This window comes from Ziziphus jujuba, chromosome 8 (assembly GCF_031755915.1).
Source record: "Ziziphus jujuba cultivar Dongzao chromosome 8, ASM3175591v1".
NCBI classification, from domain to species: Eukaryota; Viridiplantae; Streptophyta; class Magnoliopsida; order Rosales; family Rhamnaceae; genus Ziziphus; species Ziziphus jujuba.
This window is the reverse complement of record NC_083386.1, coordinates 29,014,423-29,031,427: the sequence shown is the minus strand read 5'-3', so window position 1 is coordinate 29,031,427 and position 17,005 is coordinate 29,014,423. Positions and strand designations below refer to the sequence as shown.

The following is a 17,005-nucleotide window of genomic DNA, read 5'->3' as shown; positions in this document are numbered from 1 at the left end:
AGCTTTTGCACCCATTATTAGGTTGGGTTTACTCTGATAAGTTACCAATTCAAGCGCTAATTGTACTTCTGGTATTCTTTTGCTTTTTCAGCCAATTGTGTTCAATGTCAAATTCCTATCATGTGTTTTTTTTTTTTTTTTAAATTTATAATTTGCAAATTTTTTTTTTTTTTTTTCATTTTGGCATATTAATAGGGGAATCTGGTAATTGGTTCAATTCTTCATTAAAAAAAAGGTCATCAAAAACCAAATCTGACAAGATAATGATAAACTAATCTAATCCAAACTCAATTGAAAAATTAAAGGAAAAAAATTGTCACCCATTTGAGTTACACAAAGAGTGCATGAATTTCAAAAAGTTTGCTGACTAATGTTCATCTCCCATACCCAGACAAATCTTAAATTGGACTACTCAATAATTTATACAGTATTTCAAAAAAAATATATATATTATATAATATTTGTGTATTGTACTTTATTCTTGCCAAAACGGGTGGGACTTGGACAAAAGAAACCTAAGTGTAACGTAGTTTAGATGCAGAAAAGATAGAAATAATTAAGAGATGTACACAAGCCATGAGATGGAAAAGCTCTATAAGGTATCTAACCCCATTGGTCAGGACAATCTATCAATTAATAGTACCAACAGCAAGAAAGCAACAGCGTGACACACTTTCTTTCTTTCTATGCATCTATATATTCCACAAGGCCAAAACAACCTCACCCTCCAAATCAAAGCTTAAATTAATAACCTTTTTTTTTTTTTTTTTCGTTTTTTCCCTCTTCCCCTCCATCATCACACCAAATAGAAGCCAAATATCTATATATGGAGGAAACAGAGTACTCTGTTTCAGAAAATTTTGATCAGTTTGTCACTTGTCTAGAATCACTCCCAACTACAAAGAACAAAAAAAACAAGAGCAAGAAGAATAACAAGAAGAGGTTCACTGATGAGCAGATTAGGTTGCTAGAGTCCATATTCGAATCCAACTCGAAGCTTGAGCCGAAGAAGAAGGCTCAACTGGCTAGAGAGCTAGGACTTCAGCCTCGGCAGGTTGCTATATGGTTTCAGAACAGAAGAGCTAGGTGGAAATCAAAGCAGATAGAAAAAGAATTCAGAAAGCTCAAAGCTGAATATGACAGTTTAGCATCCACGTTTGATTCCTTGAAGGATGAGAACCAGTCCTTGCACAGTCAGGTACATACACCTTATCCAACTTCTTATAATTTTTCTCTTTCTTTCTTTTTTATAAGAATATAAGTCTCTTTCTTACTTTTGCTTTGACAGGTTCAGAAACTGAATGATTTACTGGGAAAACCTCAAGATTTGAACAGCAGGGATAGCAAAGGCTTGACAGAAAATTGTAAAGGTATGAATTGGAAGGCTGATGAAAAGTGTTGCTTGCAGGAGAGATTGGGATTGGATCAAAGCCGAGGAAACATAGATTCATGCAACATCACAAGAAACGTTAATGCTGGAGACACCAGAGAGCAAGGTTATGAGCTTCTGAACAGCAACAATCAACACGTAGATGTTTCCTTAATGTCGATGGAGAATTGGTATGGTTTTGACCCATCTCGCTGGTAGTTCATCTCAGTGGATAAACTTATGGGGTTTGAGAGCTTGAAGCAGAAACAAGAACTTGATAGCACAATGCAGCAAGACACAGGCAGATTTGCAATCTGCATGAAACTGAGGCTTAGACAGATCTTAAGAAAACAACAGAAAAGTCTAAGAGAGTTAGCACAGAAAACTGGTTTTTGGAGAAGTTGAGAAAGGATAAAGAATTGGGAAATGTTCCTTTGCATGAATGAATATGGGTTTCTGACTTTGTATAATTGTATTGCATGACCATAAGTTTTTTCACATATAAGAGCAAGATACAATTGTAAAGTCTTGTTTATTCCTTGTAATTATAAATAAGTTGGGTTTATTTTAGTTTGTTTGTTTTTAGTTTGTTCATACACATAATCCAAGGTAATTATGTTTCTACCTTATATGACGTGGTTCTTAGTGATTGTTCTAATATCATGCATCTTTTGGCATTGTAATCTATAATTTTGAAGCAACTAATCTTTGGCCTTTGGGTGAACAAATTTGAATATAAATATATATATATATATATATATCCACTATGTAAGCCTTTTTTAATAAATTACGGTGTCATATTATTAATATAAATACAAGGGATTAAATCCTTAGATAAAACCTATTTAATAAATCCATCTATTTGGCTGAGGGGTGGGAAGAAAAATAAAAATCAGTATTATCTAATTCACCTCAAAGCGTTTATCGTTTATAAATGCTTATTAAACATCAAAAAGCAACAAGAAAAATACAAAACGAAAGTAATCGCAAAAATGGATACTATCCAAAAATTTTAATTTGTATAGAATATCCATAGGTGACAGTTTGGCCGAGTGGTCTAAGGCGCCAGATTTAGGCTCTGGTCCGAAAGGGCGTGGGTTCAAATCCCACAGCTGTCAATAGATTTTTACGTTTGGTTTTGCCTCCAATTCTATACCGTTAGCAGCTGTCAATTTTCTATTGGCTAATCCTCACAAGGCCCAGCAAAAGTCTCTCTCTGCTTGCTTATTTTCAGGTTTTCTTCTTCTTATTTCCCTTTGTCTTTCGTCATGATGTTCTAGTATTTCTTTTATTATTATCTTAATATTACTTATTTTCTCAGTCAAAGTAATTTTTTAGTAGCATTTCTTGATTGCCAAGTTTCAAATCATTTTCATTGTTCAACAACTTTTCTTGATTTCCAAGCATCAATCTACTATGAAAAAGCAATTCCGTTTATCATCCGATTCAAAAAGTCGGCCTTAACAGTTCCTAGTTACTGTCTAAATTGGTTTCTCGATTATAGCCGTACTTCTTGGTCCTTGTTTGGATATGTGAGATACTTTGATCGTAGATTGTTCGTATCATTGTATGTATAATTTTAGTTAGTTTTTTTTTATTTTGGTGTTCAATGAATGGTTTTTATTCTCGAGTAATTTTGGTGGCCAATATATTGCTGTGTTCTTCTGTTCTTAATTTATATGAATTTAATTGTTTATATTGTTTTTTTTGGGGCAGGTTTGACTTTTTGTTTTTTGAGGAATACCTTCATATAATTCAGGTTTTCTGTCACATTTGAAGACCAATCAAGATGGTAAGTGGAACTTCTTTGAATTCAATATTAACCATCTTATTATCATGCTTAATTGTAATGGAGAACTGTTATTTGATATATGTGCAGGTCAAGTTCACAGTAGAGAAGCTTCGCAATATTATGGACTATAAGCATAATATCAGAAATATGTCAGTTATTGCACATGTTGATCACGGTATATTTTTCTTTGCCACTTATTTCCACAAACTATACGTACCAAGTGCATTTGAAATCTTTTTCAATATCTAAAAATTTGATGCATAAGCATTACCCCCAAATATTTGCAATTGTCACATGTTTGTGGTATAATATTATAACTAGTTTAAACACCAGAAATTATTGAATGCCAAGTGCATCTATAGAAGTTCTTGAGCACATGATGCAGGGTTCATCATGCTACTCATACTCAAATTTAAAATTGGTGAATCTAATTAACAATTGGGGGTTATCTTTTATAGCTATTGGTGGGTCATTTTCTTATGTTGATTTTCTCACATACCAGGAAAATCAACTCTTACCGACTCTCTTGTGGCTGCTGCTGGTATTATTGCACAAGAAGTTGCTGGAGATGTCCGGATGACTGATACACGTCAAGATGAGGTTGAACGCGGTATCACAATTAAATCAACCGGAATCTCTCTCTACTACGAAATGAGCGACGAGTCCTTGAAGAACTTCAAGGGAGATAGACAGGGAAATGAGTATCTTATCAATCTAATTGACTCACCTGGGCATGTGGACTTCTCATCAGAGGTCACAGCTGCTCTTCGCATCACTGATGGTGCACTGGTGGTGGTGGATTGTGTGGAGGGTGTTTGTGTGCAAACTGAAACTGTGCTCAGGCAGGCACTTGGTGAAAGGATTAGACCTGTGTTGACTGTTAACAAAATGGACAGATGCTTCCTTGAACTGCAGGTGGATGGAGAGGAAGCCTACCAAACTTTCCAGAGGGTTATTGAGAATGCCAATGTGATTATGGCCACTTATGAAGATCCCCTTCTTGGTGATGTCCAGGTCTATCCTGAGAATGGAACAGTGGCTTTCTCTGCTGGTCTGCATGGTTGGGCTTTTACTTTAACCAACTTCGCCAAAATGTATGCCTCTAAGTTTGGAGTTGATGAGTCTAAGATGATGGAACGCCTTTGGGGTGAGAACTTCTTTGACACGGCTACTAGGAAATGGACCAGCAAGAATACTGGTTCTCCTACTTGCAAGCGTGGTTTTGTTCAGTTCTGCTATGAACCCATCAGGCAGATTATCAATCTTTGTATGAATGACCAGAAGGATAAGCTTTGGCCAATTCTGCAGAAGCTTGGTTTCACATTGAAATCCGAGGAGAAGGATTTGATGGGAAAGGCTTTGATGAAGAAAGTCATGCAGACTTGGTTGCCTGCAAGCACTGCCCTCTTGGAAATGATGATTTTTCATCTTCCCTCTCCTGTAAAGGCTCAAAAGTACCGCGTCGAAAACTTGTACGAAGGTCCTCTTGATGATATCTACGCTAATGCTATAAGAAACTGTGATCCTGAAGGACCTCTTATGCTTTATGTTTCAAAGATGATTCCTGCATCTGATAAAGGTAGGTTCTTTGCCTTTGGTCGTGTTTTCTCTGGCAAAGTCTCAACTGGATTAAAGGTTAGGATTATGGGACCAAACTATGTACCAGGGGACAAGAAAGATTTGTATGTTAAGAGCATCCAGAGAACTCTTATTTGGATGGGAAAGAGACAGGAAACTGTAGAGGATGTTCCTTGTGGTAACACCGTAGCTATGGTTGGTTTGGATCAGTTCATCACCAAGAATGCTACTCTGACAAATGAGAAACATGTCGATGCTCATCCAATCCGAGCAATGAAGTTCTCTGTTTCTCCTGTTGTGCGTGTGGCTGTGCAGTGCAGGGTTGCATCCGACCTTCCTAAACTGGTTGAAGGTCTGAAACGTTTGGCCAAGTCAGATCCTATGGTGGTATGTACTATTGAGGAATCTGGAGAATACATTGTTGCTGGTGCTGGAGAACTCCACCTCGAGATCTGTTTGAATGATTTGCAGGAAGATTTCATGGGTGGAGCTGAGATTTTAAGATCTGATCCTGTTGTATCTTTCCGCGAGACTGTCCTTGACAAGTCTAGTCGTACCGTGATGAGCAAGTCACCTAACAGGCACAATCGTTTATACATGGAAGCCAGGCCAATGGAGGAGGGCCTTGCTGAGGCTATTGATGAGGGAAAGATTGGTTCAAGGGATGATCCTAAAGTCCGTGCTAAAATACTGTCCGAGGAGTTTGGATGGGATAAGGACGTTGCTAAGAAAATTTGGTGTTTTGGCCCTGAGACCACTGGTCCTAATATGGTTATTGATATGTGTAAGGGAGTACACTACCTCAATGAGATCAAAGACTCTGTGGTTGCTGGATTCCAATGGGCATCTAAGGAAGGTGCATTGTGTGAAGAAAACATGAGGGGAATCTGCTTTGAAATTTGTGATGTGGTTCTTCATGCCGATGCCATCCATAGAGGTGGTGGTCAGGTCATTCCAACTGCTAGAAGGGTCATTTATGCTGCTCAGCTTACAGCCAAGCCCAGGCTTATGGAGCCTGTATACCTGGTGGAAATTCAAGCTCCAGAGCAGGCTCTTGGTGGTGTCTACAGCGTGCTTAACCAGAGACGTGGACATGTGTTTGAGGAAATGCAGAGGCCAGGTACCCCACTATATAACATCAAGGCATATCTACCGGTGATCGAGTCTTTTGGGTTCTCAGGCACTTTGAGGGTTGCAACCTCGGGCCAGGCTTTCCCTCAGTCTGTATTTGATCACTGGGATATGATGTCATCTGATCCATTGGAGGGTGGTTCTCAGGCTGCACAGTTGGTTGTGGAAATTCGCAGGCGAAAGGGCTTGAGGGAGCAGATGATTCCGCTCAATGAATATGAGGACATGTTATAAGTTTGTGTTAAATAAAAATAAATAAATAAAAAAGGAGGGTTTATAAGCTTGTATGTTTGAGATATCATTGTTTTGTTGAGAAACAATGATTTTGTTTGGCCTAGCTTAGCCTGCCCAACTTTAGTTTTGTTTAGTAGTGTTTTTGAGAGGCCATCTATAATGTTTGTTTACTGGCTTAAAACTTTTTATGTCTAGGTTCGGATGCCTCTACTTTAGATACAGTGCTTTTTTATGTCTGTTAGTAGTACATATGTCATTGTTATTAATAATAATCTTATTTTACTTTTTCCGCATTACTTGTTATTATGATTTAGGTAAATATTAAATTAGAATACCAAACGTGGAAAAAATCAGAATTTAGATTTTATTTGCTTGCACTTTTTGGAGTTCAAATTGGTTCTAATTTGTATTATGTTAATTTCGTTAATTGGCCCCATAGGCAGAGCTGCTTCTTTTATCTCTCATTTGCGGCCTCTCACGCGCTCTCACTCTCTTGGCATTTGGAAAAAACTTGTACATTTTACTTGCTTTATTAACAAATATAATTCTTAACTTTCAGTTATTTACTTCCATATTTTTTTCTAAGGATCTTTGAGTTTGAGGTGGTCATACAGTGTTTCGTATTAATGGAAACCAAATTGCTTCTTTTTACGGTTTCTTAGGATAATAAGGTAATAATACTTATTGACTAAGCGGTTGATATTTAAAAATATATATACATACAGCAAAGATATAATTTAAACAAAATTCCGTGAAAAGCTTCAAAAGAAATGTTTACATAAATTACATAACATATCCCCAAAAAAAATCAAACTATCAACCACTCAACGCTCGCCACATAACAGGATACATATCTCCACTGTCATCACAAACTCCATAGCTGCAAGCAAGCAAGCAAGAAGTGACTAGTGCACAAACAAGATCAACGGGTTATGGCTTTCTCAGCCTCAACACCCACATCTTATTTTACCCCTTTTAGCGCTTCAAGTGAGACTTCCCTCCCTTCTTCATCCTTCAAGCCCATAAAAATTCCTGCTTTCTGGCCATGGCAAAGGGTAAATCTCTCTTTCGATCTCTCTTGTTCCCTTTTTATGTGGATGTAAAGGCAAAGCTCATGATTTTTGTCATAATGGTGAGAAGGTGAAGGTGGGTCCAATGAGTGTGTCGCCAATGGGATTTGGGACATGGGCATGGGGCAACCAACTTCTTTGGGGGTACCAGGAATCAATGGACACTGAGCTTCAGCGAGCTTTCAAACTGGCTGTAGACAATGGAATCAACCTCTTTGATACTGCTGATTCATATGGCACTGGCAGGTTGAATGGTCAGAGCGAAAAGCTACTCGGCAAGTTCATCAGAGAGTTTCAAGGTACGGTATCTTTTTCGGGCTTTTTACTGGTTTCGATTAGAGCATACCAATTAAGTGTTACATTGGTACTTGGTTCAGTATGCTTTAATATGTGCTTCTTTGCGATATGTTCAAGCTTCTTATAATCATTATTATTATTAATTTGGTCAACAAGCTTCTTATAATTGAAACGCAATTCAACAGCTCACAGAGCTGGTAGGCATTTTCTACTTCTTATTGAAACAATTACCAAATATTAGTCAATCCCTTTAGTAATGGCTTGTGGTAGAATGGTATATTGTCTAAGTTTCTCAAGAATAACGAGACTGAAAGACAGATTCCTGCTCCAATTCAATGTTATGAAGTCTGAAAAGTCTTTTTTTTTTTTTTTTTTTTTGAGGCTATAATATAAACAATTAGTCATAAAGACGATTACTTTGATGGAAATGAAGTCTAAGCTTTAGTTAAGCGTCATCAATCTTGCTTCATCTAAGCTTTTAAATAATTTTTATCATCAGGGAAAAAGCGTGCACAAGATGAAATTTTCATTGCCACCAAGTTCGCAGCATATCCATGGCGCCTTACACCAAAGCAGTTTGTAAATGCTTGCAAGTACGCCTTTTTCAGTGCCATTTTAACATTACTTATGTTGTTGTGTATATACAGAACCCCTTTAACATGAAGTTGATTAAGATGCTCTGCATTTGCCCCTCCTGTTGATCAACACACAACCAGTTCTTTTTGCTTATGATAAAAGTTTGATGAAGCATGGTTTTTCCAGGGCCTCTCTAGATCGGATGCAGGTTGATCAAATTGGAATAGGACAACTGCACTGGTCGACTGCAAATTATGCTCCTTTGCAGGAGTTAGCTCTTTGGGATGGTTTAGTGGCAATGTACGAGAAGGTTACTCAATAATTTTCTTGTAGATGGTAGAACAAATTAAGTGAGACTTGACTGAACTCGTAGCTTGGATCACTTGATATATCCTCTAGTTGAATCCTAAGCATGCATTTCAGAAATTTCAGAGATCATTTTAATGTCTTTTTACTTTTTCCTCAATTTTTTCTTTTCCTTCATTTTTCATTTCCCTATGCCTTTCATCTTATTGACACATATCGATTCCATTATGAGTTCTAATTCATATTTATTTGGTAAAAAAAACAAAATTGGCTGATTTAAAGACCGCTAGACAAGTAGCCAGATAACAGAGTTGTTACCATGGCAGGGTTTAGTTCGAGCAGTTGGGGTCAGCAATTATGGACCAAAGCAGCTTGTAAAGATCTATGATTACCTCAAAGCCCGTGGAGTTCCCTTATCCTCAGCTCAGGTATATTTTACTTCGTTCTGTCAAAAACTATTCTTGCTACCTTAATTCGATTAAAAAGGCTAATCCAGTGATTGCTTCTGTTAAGATAATAAAAATCTAATAAGATCTATTCTATTGTACTTGTACAACTATTCCGTCCTTACATTTTGAACAAACCAATATTAGGTGCAATTTTCTTTGATAAGCATGGGAGAAGATCAGTTGGAGATCAAGGATATATGTGATTCTCTGGGAATACGCTTGATTGCTTATAGTCCTTTAGGACTTGGAATGCTTACTGGGAAATATACACCTGACAGACTTCCACGTGGACCACGGTAAATGGGTTTTTATCAATTCATCTTGTTACATACAAGTAGAAGAGAGTGACTGACCAACTCTTAAAACTCAATGCTTATTAGGTCGTCTTGTCTCTCTTTGCAGGGGCTTTCTATTCAGACAAATTCTTCCCGGGTTGGAACCTTTGCTGAGTTCACTCGCAGAAATTGCAAAAAGAAGGCGCAAGACGGTGCCCCAAGTAACTTATCCTTGCAACTATTTAGGTTTTCATAGTGCATCTCTCAGTTAGTACATAATGTTCTTCCTCTGCATGAAGTTTGCTTATTTGCTAAATAACATACACAAAACAAAAGTACAGGTATGGTTTTCATCTAAATGCTTTAGAGATGCTTGTCTCCCTTCCATATCACAGTTGTTTCTTTCTAAATGTTGGAATAGGAAAATATGCTTTGGCCAATATTATGATGCCAAATCATTGTATTCTTTCTTATAGCCATGATATATTAGTTCATCTCTCAGGATTGTCAAATTTGGTCTATTTTAATTATCCAAAATTTTTTAAAAAAATTAAAAACAAAAAATAGATAATAAATTGGTTTATAATGGCTATTCCAATCCAGAGGTGTTTTATCCTCTGGATTTCACCTGATTGAAGCGACATTTTGTTGGGACAGGTTGCCATAAATTGGTGCATTTCCAAGGGTACAATTCCAATACCAGGAATTAAGACAGTCAAACAAGCAGAGGAAAATCTTGGTGCACTAGGTTGGAGGTTAGGTTCAGAAGAGGTGCTTCAGTTGGAATATGCAGCCCGTGAATCGCCCAGGAAGATGATCCAGAATATTTTCCAAACGAGGTCAGTATCACAGAAATGCAATTGTGTTCTTGTAGAAAGGGATACTATACTAAAACTTGTTTTTCTAATTAATAGGTGAAGTTGAATGAAGATAGAGCCAAGAAAATTCCAGAGAAACCATGCAGGGAGTGCGATTGAAAAGATTGATTGCACGACTGCATAAAATGCAACCAAAACTAGTATTCAGGAGAGAACCATAAATGGAAGATGGTTTGCCCTCAGCAAATCATTTCAGGGCCATGCTCGTCCATGATACCCAATTGAAACAGATCATAGAGCCCATTTGTAACCGCATAAAAAGAAGTTGCAGTACAATCATTCATGATGCTAACATTGGCCATAACAATTCTATCATTCAATTGAGGCTGTATTATCTATTTTTGCACATGATTCTCAAACCCACATTATAATATAAAAACAAAACATGCGCAGATCAAAAATGAAAAGAACAAGGTCCATCAATATCATTACTCAAAATAAGGCTCCCCAGAGTAACATAGTAAACAAGTAATCCGCAATTGAGTAAAAGTTCAAAGCATTTTGACGTTGAATGCCTGGAATTCTAATACCAAAACAAAAACCATCCTCTAATAAGAAACAGGACTCCTCCTTCACAATTATCACCCTACTTGATCTTCTTCTTTGGCCTCAGCTGCAATACAAGTCCCAATTCACATGTCAAAAATAGTTGGCCACAAGAATACAGATAATACTATTAAAAAAAAACATAATTAGAACAAACAATTGGCAATCGGTAAGGTACAAGAATCTACCTGGTTGCTATGTCCACACTTCTTCTTTCTGCAGTTGACAGCACGGGGGTGAAGACGAGCATAGCACCTATAAATAAATGAAGTAATCATTTTTAGAATCATACCACAAAAGCGTTAGTGAATCAAAAACAGTTATGCCCAGCTTTGACCATAATCAGTGACATAAGAAAGTTAAAGGTCTTCACGGGAACTAGCTAGATCATGTATCAAACAGGCAACAGATTTTCTCTATAAAAACCAACTTTTTAAGAAATCTTCCAGAAGCAATTGTTCAATATCCCAATAAAGAGAAAAAATTTCTCAGAACAAATAGCAGAACAATGCCCGATGGATCACAACTAAGACTTAACAAATGAATTGTTGATAATAACATCACATAGCAAAGAAACCTTAAATGAACCATCTCAGTCATGCAAAGCTACAATCTTTCTGGAAAAGTTCAGTCATTAAAAGTTCTAAAGACTCGATATACAGATGTTACATATCAGTATATGTGCCAGCAAACTTAAGCAAGTATATGGTTGGAAGGGGCAAAGTTAATCTAACAAATAAAAAAAAAAATTCAAGAAGAAACAAATGTTTTGGAACATACTTGCGGCAGATCGTCTTGTCCTGGTTGTATTTCCTGGCCAATGCCATAAGAGACGGCTCAATAATACCACCACGGAGCCTCAGAACCAAATGAAGAGTGGATTCTGCAAAATTACATCTTTCATTTCAACAGAAAAAATAAATAAATAAAAAATAACATCATACTAAAATCCGAAAACCATTTCCTTCCCTTTCCCTCAATTTCTAAGCAACCAAACAAGACATCGAGCAGTTAAATAAAGAATCAACCTTTCTGGATATTGTAGTCAGCGAGAGTACGGCCATCCTCAAGCTGTTTTCCGGCAAAGATCAGCCTTTGTTGGTCAGGTGGAATACCTTCATAAATAAAATAAATAAATAAATAATTTTAAAAAATAAAAAATGCAAAAAAATTGCATCGTCAAAAGCCCAATCCGCATTCGATTGAACCAACAGGTGACAAAATTGGAGAAGGGTTTTAATTACCTTCCTTGTCCTGGATCTTGGCCTTGACGTTGTCGATGGTATCACTGGACTCGACCTCGAGGGTGATGGTCTTCCCAGTTAGGGTTTTCACGAAGATCTGCATCTTCACCGACTCTGTGTGTGTGTGTGTATGTATATGTGTGTCTCTCTCTCCCTCTCCGCGATAGGGTTTTTGCTTGATGACTGCCTGCTGCGTTTTGTGAGGTTGTTTATATATGAGAGACACAAAATTAGGGCTTTCGCGGTTCTACTAGGCCGTGTTTGGATGCAGGGGTTCGGCAGATCCGTCGGTTGATAAATGGCAATATGTTATCCATGATACGCCAAACTCCACACAAAATAGTCTTCTTCTTTTTTTTTTTTAATTTCTTTTTAGTGAATTACAAATAATGTAATTTGAGTTTCCTGACAAATCAATTTTATTTTATACTATACTATACAAAATCTTATAAAATTTTATTGTTAAAAATAAAATTTATTAAGTTGCTAGATTATTTGAATATTGTTAAATTGAAATGGAGGAAGAGCGATAGTAAGTAAATACTAAACACCTTATAACATTGCTTCAGAATATACCCAAAAAAAAAAAAAAAAACATTATGCCAAATTTGTTGACTTAAAAAAACGATCATTAAATATTTTTTTTCTTTTTTTTAATATTGGATGTATGGGTCCATTAAAACATAACTCTATCTAACATTGGATCAAGAAAATTTGTTATTTCTTTTATATTTATCAAACACTATTTTATCAACTTACATTTGGGAAGAAATTATTAAACTTTTTAACAAATTTTTTTTTTTTTTTTTTGGGATATTGGAGGTGGGGATATGAATCCCAATCATTGTTTTTTTGATAATAGCAAAAAAGAAAAAAGAGTTTTATGGTAGGCTTTGTCTGACTTAAAAACTATTTAAATCAATATATTTTTGTCAAACTATTTAGGAGGTTGTGAAAGTCTAGGATTAATGATGTTCCTCCATCCAAAGACTAATGATATATATCCTTTATAATCCCCGCTAAACTATCTTTGCAGCCTTATTGAGAATTTGGGATTAACCATGTACAACTTTATATTAAAACAGTATATCACAAGACACAAATAAAATTTATTAGAATCGAATTCACAATTTCTAATCTGTAAAATAATGGGATAATAGGTTCTTTTCATTTACTTGTCTTTTTTAGATGAATTCAAATTATTGTTATTTAATAAACCATTATATTTCATTTTTCATACAAATTAAAATTTTAACAAATTTGGAATTGTATTTTCAAGAGATTTTACTATTGTACTGTATCTCTGCAAATACAAAAAGCAATGAATTAAGATTATTAGGAAATTAAAATGAGATTATACTTTTGTTTTTTTTTAGGACAACTAAAACATGTTTTTGTTAAAAAAAAAAAAAAAAATAGATTTCAACATGGTAAGCCACGTGTCCATAAGAATTGCCGTCACCATCGCAGGTGGCGCCAGATAATCATTTCCTCTCCGACCAACAAGGCATCAAATTCAACAAGTCAAACGGTCCATCAAAACCCACAAACACCAACCAACGCTCCCAAACTCGCTTGCTCGCTCGCTCAATCACCCAGACACTCACTCACTGACTCACTTCCTTATAAATCCTTCCCTGCGCTTTTGCGCATGGCCTCCTCTTCCTTATCTCTACCAACTTCGCTTCGAATCCGATCCTCCCACTTCCCATATTCGCGCTCTGTCCACGCGGCTTCACTCTCACTACTCCCACCTACCACCACCGCAACGCCTTCTCTCTCCCTCACTTTAAAAGCCGTCTCTTTGACTCGTGAAAACCTCGTCTGCAGAGCATCTTCATCGCCTTCGATGGCTGCCCATAAGAAGGTTGAGGTCTTTGATACCAAGGATGATTTGGCCGTCAGCTTGGCTAAGTACACCGCCGATCTCTCCGAGAAGTTTACCAAGGAAAGAGGATCTTTCACGGTCGTTTTGTCTGGTGGGTCTCTCATCAGTTATCTCAGGTGAAGAACTCAAGCCCACGTTTTTGCTTTGTAATGTCGTTTAAAAAATTTGTGCTTTGGGTTTAATTTTGAGGTTTCGTTTTATGTGAAGTAAAGTAGACTGGGAAAAAAAATTTGTGGTGAATGAGAAGAAAATGAAGTAATTGAGACAATAAAGTTTGCGCCTTTCTTGTCTTGTTTTCCCATAAGAGATGGGTTTAATTTTGAGGTTTCTTTTTATGTGAAGTAAAGTAGAATGGGAAAAAAAAATTGTGGTGAATGAGAAGAAAATGAAGTAATTGAGACAATAAAGTTTGCGCCTTTCTTGTGTTGTTTTCCCATAAGAGATGGGAGACGGAAAGGAAAGATAGTTTGGAAAATTTGGGTTGGTTTTTTGAGGAGAAAATTTGGGTTGTTTTTTTTGAGTATTCAATATTAGGCACACAAATTTGGAGCAGAAAAATCTGTTGTTGCCTTTAATTCTAAAAAATTAATCCTCCCCCCCCGCGGGACATTATGGAATTTATTAATCAAAAGCTATTTCATTTATCTTTTTTAGGCAGAATTTGGAATAAAAGATATACTATCTGCAAATTAAATGAAGTGAGGCCTATTTGTAATCCCCTTTCAGTAAATTAGTGGAACCACCGCTTGTTGATTCAGTGGATTGGTCAAAATGGCATGTCTTTTGGGTGGATGAGAGAGTTGTGCCAAAGGATCACGAAGACAGTAATTATAAACTCGCTTATGATGGATTTCTCTCTAAGGTACACTTGTTGAATAATTCTCTTAGTTTCATATTGCTGATTATCATCCATGGAATCTTACTTCTCCAATCATGCAGTATTTTCAATACTCAGATGCTTCTTTTGTTTTTAATTTCTTAATTCATGTCGTATTTTAATACTTTATGAATGTTTCTTCCTTTTGGAATTTGAAAGCGATGGTGATGATTGTATGCCACTTTGTGTGTATTTTTAAGTGTTGAGGTTAGATAAAAGAAGAAGAATAAGCAAAAGGTAAACTTAACTAGAGGCAGTGAGGACGAAAAAAAAAAAATTGAAACAAGTTGGACTATAGTCAATATTGATCCAGTACAGGTCAATATGGGTTGGATTTTGTTGATGTACAAATGAATTGAATTTAAATTTCTTTATTTATATATGTTCATTAATCATTTGGTCATCTGGGTATTGAAGTCTGGCTATTGAAGGCTGCATCATGCCTCTTAAAATGGTGTACGGTTATTTATCTTCCTAGATTAACATTTTCTAAATGCTTCCGTATTTATCTTGCATGGAAAGCATACTTTTCTTTATCTTCAATAGATTTAAGACGAGCTATTGAGGGCGGCTTCATGCTTCTTAAAATGGTGTACAGATATTTATCTTCTTGGATTAACATCTTCTATGCATCCATATTTATCTTGCATGGAAAGCACACCATTCATTCCCTTCAATTGATTTAAGACCAGCCAGCTAAACATTCAATTTTATTTTTATTCTTCTTTTCTTTTCAGGTATCAATTCCGACTGGTAACGTTTATGCCATCAACGATGCACTCTCGGCTGAGGGTGCAGCTGATGACTATGAAACCTGCTTGAGACATTTGGTTAAGAACGGTGTGCTAGCCTTGTCAGAAAGTGGGTTTCCAAAGTTTGATCTCCAGCTCCTGGGTATGGGCCCAGATGGACATATAGCTTCCTTATTTCCAGGGCATCCTCTTCTCAATGAAAAGGAGAAATGGGTTACTTTCATTAAAGACTCTCCAAAACCACCACCAGAAAGAATCACTTTCACATATCCAGTGATCAATGCTTCTTCATACATAGCAATGGTGGTGACTGGTGTTGGTAAATCCGGTGCTGTGCAAACAGCATTTGCGAATTCTGGCACACTGCCTGTTGAATCAGTTTTACCTGAAGGAGAGCTCACTTGGTTTTTGGACAAGAATGCAGCTCCGAAGCTGTAGAATGGGTAATAAATGTACGAGTCGGAGTCGTTCCATTCTATATATATTAGCATGCTCATCATGTTTAGCATTGGCTGTCTTAATGATCGTGTATGGATTGATTCTGGGCTATGTTATCTTGTAATGACAAACTATTTAGCCTCTTTTATCTTCCTAATCCAACGTTAAAGGTCTTGAATAAAAATATAGCTTGAGACTGTAGGATTTTGGATGAATTTCCTAATCCAACGTTAAAGGTCTTGTTGAAGCTTCTCCATTTTACAACTTTGGATGTATAAGATAAAATCTGTCAGCCCTTTTAGTCTTTCCTCTTCAAGAGCAGGAAACTAGTCCACTGGAAGTTTTAGAATAACGGGATGAAGTTTGTTTTTCTTCTCTCTTTTTTCTTTTTTTTTTTTTTTTTGGTATATACTTTTCCTTGCTTCACCAAAATCTTGTTAATTGTCGCTGCCAGTGACCTTATGTTTGGACACTATGAAACTTCGTGAGTCAAAAATGTTTCCTCTGAAGCGTACTGTCGAGAAATGGAATAACTTTGGCACATGCTTTCTTTTTAAAAAAGTGTTTCCTCCCTCAGTTAAACCGTGTAAAAATGGTGAAGGTTCGTGAACCTGGGTCAAAGATTTTTTTATTAGATCTAAAATCATAGATCAAAGCAGATGATTGGTTGTAAAAAGATAAGGGCGGTGAAAGATGGTGGAATGGTAAAAAGCTAACAGTGCTGTGTTTGGGAATATGCTTGATGCCCTGTCATGATTTGGTCTTCTCACGTTGGTAAGACGAGGTTGAACCTATGCTTGCTAGCTTTTCTCCGTATGCTCGAAACATTTTCTGATACAGAATGTGTTTGATTTCTTTTGGATGGTCCCCTTATCAAATCATATTCTCATCAGTAGCAGCTCCATGGCTGCTCAAAACAGTGTGGCCATTTTTGTTTTCTGTTTGATATGTCTGGGATTTGGAAATTATTGAACAAATGGACCCAAAAAAGCAAATATATATATTTTGGAGATTTTAACTTTTCACAAAAATGAAGGAAATCTTTTTCTCTTCCAAATTCCAAACATCGCATGATAAAATGGATTGGAAAATCAATGCTCCGCTTGTGTTATAGTAACTACCATCAGGATCATCATCAACTTGATTAGTTTGATTGGTTTTTTAAGCCATTTGGGATGTCTAGGTTTGCATCAAGTTACTCAAAAACTAATGGCTTAGACCCATTTTTTAAGCAACCGATACTTGGCCCAAGACGATGATGTTGTTTGTCATAAAGAAAAGTTTATATCTTTTTCCTCGTGGTCA

The 17,005-nt window shown here is 36.5% G+C and overlaps 5 protein-coding genes and 1 non-coding gene across 9 annotated transcripts; 5 read left to right on the top strand and 1 right to left on the bottom strand.

Moving 5' to 3' along the window:
• Positions 1 to 738: 738 nt before the first annotated feature.
• LOC107414972 (homeobox-leucine zipper protein ATHB-12) lies at positions 739 to 1,998 on the top strand. Its single transcript, XM_016023199.4, has 2 exons — positions 739 to 1,198; positions 1,289 to 1,998. Exons 1-2 carry the CDS (start codon positions 827 to 829, stop codon positions 1,586 to 1,588), a joined length of 672 nt encoding a protein of 223 aa, XP_015878685.2. The 5' UTR covers positions 739 to 826; the 3' UTR covers positions 1,589 to 1,998.
• A 409-nt stretch (positions 1,999 to 2,407) lies between these two features.
• Positions 2,408 to 2,487, top strand: TRNAL-UAG (transfer RNA leucine (anticodon UAG)). Its single transcript has one exon. It is a non-coding gene; the product is annotated as a tRNA-Leu (tRNA).
• Positions 2,470 to 6,397, top strand: LOC107414970 (elongation factor 2). 3 transcript variants are annotated; one of them, XM_025071325.3, is made up of 4 exons: positions 2,470 to 2,603; positions 3,086 to 3,161; positions 3,249 to 3,336; positions 3,664 to 6,397. In XM_025071325.3, the coding sequence occupies exons 2-4, from the start codon at positions 3,159 to 3,161 to the stop codon at positions 6,102 to 6,104; spliced, it is 2,532 nt and encodes an 843-aa protein (XP_024927093.3). In that variant the 5' UTR covers positions 2,470 to 2,603; positions 3,086 to 3,158; the 3' UTR covers positions 6,105 to 6,397. The 3 variants fall into 3 exon arrangements, with proteins under 3 accessions (XP_024927093.3, XP_060675308.1, XP_015878683.3); XM_060819325.1 differs by lacking the exon at positions 2,470 to 2,603 and adding an exon at positions 2,642 to 2,901; XM_016023197.4 differs by lacking the exon at positions 2,470 to 2,603 and adding an exon at positions 2,643 to 2,936.
• Positions 6,398 to 6,868: 471 nt separating this feature from the next.
• LOC107414971 (pyridoxal reductase, chloroplastic) lies at positions 6,869 to 10,301 on the top strand. Of its 2 annotated transcripts, XM_016023198.3 has the most exons (9): positions 6,873 to 7,159; positions 7,245 to 7,473; positions 7,971 to 8,064; positions 8,234 to 8,357; positions 8,680 to 8,781; positions 8,947 to 9,098; positions 9,205 to 9,298; positions 9,735 to 9,916; positions 9,992 to 10,301. In XM_016023198.3, the coding sequence occupies exons 1-9, from the start codon at positions 7,037 to 7,039 to the stop codon at positions 9,993 to 9,995; spliced, it is 1,104 nt and encodes a 367-aa protein (XP_015878684.2). In that variant the 5' UTR covers positions 6,873 to 7,036; the 3' UTR covers positions 9,996 to 10,301. The 2 variants fall into 2 exon arrangements, 1 of the variants encoding a protein (XP_015878684.2); XR_007239698.2 differs by lacking the exon at positions 9,992 to 10,301 and having other exon boundaries at positions 6,869 to 7,159; positions 9,205 to 9,418; positions 9,735 to 9,871.
• A 55-nt stretch (positions 10,302 to 10,356) lies between these two features.
• LOC107414973 (ubiquitin-ribosomal protein eL40 fusion protein) lies at positions 10,357 to 11,951 on the bottom strand. Its single transcript, XM_016023200.4, has 5 exons — positions 11,746 to 11,951; positions 11,530 to 11,616; positions 11,282 to 11,384; positions 10,690 to 10,756; positions 10,357 to 10,568 (listed from the first exon to the last, which is right to left on the bottom strand). The coding sequence occupies exons 1-5, from the start codon at positions 11,846 to 11,848 to the stop codon at positions 10,542 to 10,544; spliced, it is 387 nt and encodes a 128-aa protein (XP_015878686.1). The 5' UTR covers positions 11,849 to 11,951; the 3' UTR covers positions 10,357 to 10,541.
• Positions 11,952 to 13,263: 1,312 nt separating this feature from the next.
• On the top strand, positions 13,264 to 15,915 carry LOC107415001 (probable 6-phosphogluconolactonase 4, chloroplastic). Its single transcript, XM_016023245.4, has 3 exons — positions 13,264 to 13,749; positions 14,360 to 14,495; positions 15,248 to 15,915. Exons 1-3 carry the CDS (start codon positions 13,397 to 13,399, stop codon positions 15,698 to 15,700), a joined length of 942 nt encoding a protein of 313 aa, XP_015878731.2. The 5' UTR covers positions 13,264 to 13,396; the 3' UTR covers positions 15,701 to 15,915.
• The last annotated feature ends 1,090 nt before the right edge of the window (positions 15,916 to 17,005 follow it).